The 6,420-nt window shown below is 35.7% G+C and overlaps 1 protein-coding gene across 1 annotated transcript; it reads right to left on the reverse strand.

Moving 5' to 3' along the window:
• Positions 1-103: 103 nt before the first annotated feature.
• Positions 104-4,434, reverse strand: LOC130445871 (uncharacterized). Its single transcript, XM_056781758.1, has 3 exons — positions 4,416-4,434; positions 4,038-4,111; positions 104-2,098 (listed from the first exon to the last, which is right to left on the reverse strand). Exons 1-3 carry the CDS (start codon positions 4,432-4,434, stop codon positions 104-106), a joined length of 2,088 nt encoding a protein of 695 aa, XP_056637736.1.
• Between the last annotated feature and the right edge of the window lie 1,986 nt (positions 4,435-6,420).

Genomic DNA, 6,420 nt, shown 5'->3' on the forward strand with positions numbered 1-6,420 from the left:
ATCCAAACTGTGGTTTACATTTTATATTTTGAAAAATTCAATTATGAAATTTAGTAAATCCATAGAAATGAACATGTAGTATATTCCTACGTATATGTTTAGATTAATACTCCATTGTATCTCGTTTTTCTTTTTGTTCGCGACTTTTCTCATGAGAATCTTCTTCTCCCAAAATTTCAACATTTCTAACTGGTGTTCTCTTTACTGGGGAACTTCTCGTAACTTCTATTTCGTCTTCATCTAGTGGTAAAGCTGGGTTAATAGCTAACTGCAGCATCCTTAAAAGCAACATTTCCCTGACGTCTGAAGGAAGATATTCTTCTTTTTGTTGTTGTTGTCGGTTGAGATTATTGGGTAACAATCTAGCTACCCTTCTATTAGGTCTATACGATTGAGAGTCGTAATCTTCGTAAATATTTGGACTGTGTTGATTATTTAGAGGAACCAGTTGTTGTCGCTCGGCCTCTGCATACTTCTGCATTTGTTCTTGTTGTTGTTGTATATAATGAACATTTGGATCCTGATGAACATAGGAAGGAGCTGGTTGACGATAAAATTGTCTGAATTTTTGTTGATCTGGGCGTATAAGCATTTCAGGTGGTTGCCGAGTTAAAGTATTAATTTTCTCCAATCTACTTTGTCTTATAATTAATTGTTGCAATAATCTTTGGAAATCTTTGGTACTCACTGGGGGTTGAATGTTGTCGATATCATCGTCTTCGTCGGTATATCTAGGAACAGGCGTGATACGAACTGGATACGGTACTGGTACCTGCTTAGGAAATTCTCTCACATAACCATTTTCATCAATTTGTACTGGCATCGGTCTTAAATGGTGGTGTGGTAATCTTCTTACTATAGCTGGTTGCTGCTCTATCTCCACCGCAACTGGTCTATTTTGATTTTGCACAAAATACTGTCTGGGAGGTTCATTTAAGTATCTCAGTTGCTCCGCAGGAATAATTCTTTCTTGAAGTTGACTTAAAGGAACTAGGATTGCGTTTCCTTGATTAGGATGTCTTATAGCTACAAGAGGTTCAGGTATATCGGTTCTAGCGGCAGGAGTCTGTACAGGTGAAACTGGTGTTGGCTCGGGAAAATCAGTAGTTACTTCCTGTTTTTGGTAATCGCGTGATGTGCTTTCAATATCTTGAAGACTATTTTTAAGGTAATTAACTGGAAATGTCGTTCTCGATGTATGCGTGGTGGGAGCTGAAGAATATAGCACAGGTCGAAGAGGTCTAGCTGTAGTAGTGAATAATGGTCTTGGAGTACCCGTAGTCATGGAACTACTATACACGTCAACTGCATCTTTTCCCATCGACTGCTGAAGTGTGAAAATATGTTCTCTGGCGTCATATGGTGAAATTAAACGTTGAGGAAGTTCTCTTCGTAATATATTGCCTCTAGCATCAGATTCCAATTCCTCAAGGGGTTTTTCATGTACAGAGTCAAATTGATTATGAGAAGAGGATTCTGTCGGCATAATTGTCACTGTTTCTGGTTTTGTTATTTGGTTTGCTACGGATTTTCCTTGAATTAGTACTTTGGATGTGGCGGGTGTGTATGCGACATTCTTTGAGACTGGAGCAGCATTGGCAACGTTTATCACATTTTGGTAGTTTGGTTTTTGTGTTTCTTCATTTACCGAAATGGGTTTCCTTTTAATGGACGTTACAGTTGATGTCAATGGTGTTGATTGTGTAGAAGTGAAGGCAAATGTTGTAGTGGATTGTTTTTTACTTGGAATTCTTTGAACAACCGATGATAGGGTTTCTTCGGGAGGCTTGCTAATAATTTCACTAGAATTGGTTGTGCTGTATGATACTCTTTTTATTTGCCCATCTTGATCCACGAAACCATAGGTTCCTTTAATGTGACCCAATACATCCCTGCTCTCAATTTTAAAAGAGCCATCATCAGCTTCGTAGCCAATTGTGTAGGATCCATCGTCATTGATTTTTTTAATTCTCTTAATGATTTCTAACTTTTTCGTTTCTTCCGCTGAAAATTCTTCCTTCTCTTTCTTTGGTTCCGTTTCAGAGCAAATCAGCCTTATTGTATCACATAGTAAAAATAGAAAAACGAGCGTTTTTATCTGCAAAGAATAAGAAATAAAATTGATGTTAGAAAATTTATTTCAAAAACAGAAGTAATAGATTATGAAAAAAAAATATGAAAACACGTCAGTTTATTTTTTTCCATGTCTTTTGATATAAATCAACCAAAATTAAACGTAAACGTCAAATTTGTAAAAGTTATGACGCTATCAATAATTTTATTAGAGTTATCCTTTGTCCAATTTGTTCTATTGAGTTTACTAAATTGTCTAGTCGGTTAAAATAGACCCGTCTTTTTAAATGTCCCCACAGAAAAAAATCAAAACGACTAAGATCAGGTGGTCTAGGTGGCCACCCCATTCATCCAAGCCTTCCAATACACCTTCCTGCCAGATCAAGATGCTGCCAATTCAGCTCAGCTATTAGATTTCAGGGGAAATAATGGGGACCCCTAACGATTTCTACAAATTTTTGGAAGCGTTGCACATAGATCGTTTTTCAGGATTTAGGCGGCCAAAATTATTTTATGTGATGTTTATATTACAAAATAAATTACATGAAAAGAATTCTGTGTTTGGAATAACTTATCGAAATTATTTGTTGGTGCACGGTGGTTAGGCGAACCTACTTGTGATTTTTTATCAAAAAATATTTTATTCGAGATCGTAGTTGTTTTCAAAGTGTTTTTTAATATTATATTGAAAATACATATGACATACTCACGGCATTCCCCAAGGAGGGACAGCTGTCTACGTTTTAGTAATATTTTCAGGTATGTATTATTAAATAAAACAAAGTTTATTTTGTTCTAATAAGTAAGTAAATATATTATATTATTAAAAGGATCTGCACATTCGTTATACAATATTAAAGTTACATAAGCTAAATAGATAATCACTAAAAATAATCAATCATACATTGGAGACTTATTCATCTACATTTAAATTTTCGTCGCTTTCATCAATTTCCATTGGTCGGTTTGGCTCAGCAGGAATTAATAGCTTCATTGTCTCAGGCAAAAATAATTTTGAAGCGGTTTTTTTGGTCTTTCTCATGGAACTAATAAATGGGTCGGATGTTAATAGTAACCTATGTTAAATATCTAAGTTGCATTCTTCCCTCGAAAACTTGCGAGCAAAGTTTAGGCGATAAGACCTAAAATGTTTATTGCGGCCCTCAGCAGCTTCTTCCGAAAGTTGCCCTATCAGCAACAACGAATTTTCTATTATTGAAGCTCCATGAATTAAGACCTTATGCATCGTTGGAGTCATAGGATTCCAGCCATATAACTCAACATATAGTTTCGCAGTTTCCAAGGCGTATTTATCATATTTTGCTAAGTCAATCTTATGGCCGCTTGATATGGCTTCTAACACACTTTTAATCTAATAATCAAGTCATAACTTATCCCAGTGATTTCTGCAGCCAATTCAGGGTTCTCGAAGAATCTTCTGCTGGTATTTCCATCGTTTGTGTTTCCGAAGTTACTTTTTGGCATATCGACTAAGAGACCTGTCTCCTCTCTAAATCTTTGCTGAATATCAAATTTCTTCTGCTTTTCTAGATTTTTTTCTTCTTCGGTTCGTCTCTCGCGATATTTTCAGCACACTTTCGAATATCCGGATTCTTGCATGTAATACGGAAAGGTCAAATTCAACAGCATGAGGGCATACATCCTTTTTTTGTTAAATCATTAAAATCTTTTGATGTAGCTCCACATATATAACATCTGCTGGTCGATTTGGTGTCTGTAGCTGCATTGCAGACCTTTCTGTCAACCATAGTCATTTTAAAACTATGTTGAAAAAAAATTCTCTCCATTGAGGTCAACTTTCGTCAAGTTTAATGAGTTTACACTATTCTTTACATAATTGATTTCTTCTTTTGTGATGTCCGTAGATTCTTTTATGAATCTAAATCTTATTGGACGGCAATATCTAGGTGAAGATTGAGTTTGATTTTGCCACACGATTTTACTTTTATCTTCACCACAAACAATTCGTAGAGGTATTTACGAGTCAACATTTTCACCCCCGAGCAGCCAGGTAAACCTATAACAATAAAAAAATAATATTAACACAAAAACATAAAATCCGATTTTTTCCTATTTTTGTCAAAAACTCGTTTATTTTTAAAACTAGCAGCTGATTTTAAGCAGTTTTATTTATAAGACTTTATACTATATAATGAAATCAGAAATGAAACTCGGAAAGGTGCGGAAGTAAAGTTTTTATTCGATTGAAATTGAAAAATAAAGAAAAAACATTTCTAAAAAAGGGTATTATTGACGGCTCATTAAGTCATTTATTGACAATATATTTAATACAATTTCATATTAATTTAATAAAGGCTTACCTGTATTATTGGTATCCATCACTTAAACAAGCAAATATGACCCGACACATAAAATATTCACCGAAGAAAATGATAAACGAAAAGGGCATCAAGAACTTTCACATGCAGTAAGTGCGACAATCAAGTTTCGACTAGTAATGCAGCGCGCTCGCGCAGTCTAGGGATGTGGGTAGGGTTGGCTGTTGTTCGTCAGGTAGTCTACTATTCCAGGAAAAAAATTGTTTGCCATTAGTCGATTATTGGAATTTCGACTTATGGCCGCCTAAATCCTAGAAATCTACGTATGTGCGTTGGGTATGTTTGTCTGAATCCAGTTGCGGATTTTCCTGATCATAGTAAGGACAATTACACAGTCACAGTTCAACAATATGTTGTGATTGGTAACCACACTTTTTAAGCTTGCTTAGAATAGTCCTAATTGAGGTGTAACTGACCCTTATGAAAGGTTATCTATTTGACCCACTATCATCAGTTAGCAAACAACCGTGAATCTCCATTAACAACAAACAAGAATTCTACCTGAAAATCAACACAACAAGTGATAAAGCTGCTCAAGCGGTCACCCTATTATGACAAGGCCAGAGTCAGTGAAAAGTGGCCAGTGCACATGGGTCAATCCGCTATTTCCTGAATTTACCCTCCTTTCCAAGAGACTAGTAACTTTAATCGAAGATGCAGATCCGGAAGAAAAAACGAGAACCTATAGAACAGCCCGTTTACGATATGCCAGAAAATACGTTATTTGGACTGACGAACAATGGGGCTTCGTTTTCTCCTCAGGCGAAAGAAGACTATGCCTTTAAGCTACCGATAGAAAAGGACGAGTCTACAGAGGACAGAAAACGTGGCAATAGCAGGTTTACGCGGGTATTCAAATAGAAGCAAAAATGGGGTCAACGGCGAGTCGATAAATAAAAGAAGTTTTAGGAGATCATACCGTTCTCCATACTAGATTCAGAGGGAAAACTTCGGCTTTTTGCAGGACAATGACGGTCCACATACAGCAAATTCCGTACGGCAGTATTAACAGGATGTCGAAATTTCCATTATGGATTGGTCAACGTGTAGCCCGGACTTAAATCCTATCGAGCATTAATGAAATGAACTTAAGAGGAAAGTTTGAGCTAGAAATCCTGCAACAGCCACGAAATAGGACCACAAAACAGCACACAAAAATGGGAAATCATTGAACAAAACATCTTGATCCATGAAAAAGCAATTGGAAGCTGTAATTAGTGCCAGAGGAAAGAATACTAAATATTTATAGGTTAATCTCAAATTATTATCTTGACGAATTTAAGCGAGACCTTTAATCGCAAGCGTGCGACTTTTGCTCACGAGTGTATGTTGGGTTTCATTTAAAACACCAAAATTGACGTCTAGCGGCGTCATACAAAACCTACAGATCTGTATTTTCATATTTTTAACATAACTACTCCCATATCCGCCATCACTTTTAATCGAAACATTTCTTGCCACACAATAATATTAGTTCCAAATAGGTTAACAAACTAAGATTCACTTTCATATTCCTTGTTTTCATATGAAAACAATGTATTATGGATAATGAAAAACAATGAAAGTACGTAGCTTGACAAATAACTGTAATTCAGGAAATGAGTGAAACATCTAGTAGAATAGGCGACCGTTCATTATACATACAGAGTGGGTCTCAGAAAGAATGCTACTCCTTTATTTAACAGCATTTATAAGATTTCTAGTATATAATAAAAGGCGTCGATTTTTTTTCTCGGAGTGATATATTTTTGAAATACAGGTATTAAAGGTTGTTTCAGAAGTTTCAGACCTCAACCTGAAGATGCCAGCCCTTATAAAATGGGAAATATATTTGTACATGCGTTGATAGATTCTTACTAAAATATCAACCACTTGGAATACTCAGTTTCTTTTTGACAGTCCTATAAAAGAGTCTTTACGAAGATTTTTCTGAAAATGGAAAAAATTGATAATAGAGCTGTCATTGAATATTTGTTTTGAAAAAGCC

Source organism: Diorhabda sublineata, chromosome 6 (assembly GCF_026230105.1).
Source record: "Diorhabda sublineata isolate icDioSubl1.1 chromosome 6, icDioSubl1.1, whole genome shotgun sequence".
Lineage (NCBI taxonomy): Eukaryota > Metazoa > Arthropoda > Insecta > Coleoptera > Chrysomelidae > Diorhabda > Diorhabda sublineata.

Bases quoted from the DNA above. Each gene is read 5' to 3' on its own strand.
- LOC130445871 (XM_056781758.1), bottom strand. The intron at 2,099-4,037 runs GTAAAATCGTGT...TATTCTTTGCAG, and splicing joins TGTTTGTGGTGAAGATAAAA to ATAAAAACGCTCGTTTTTCT.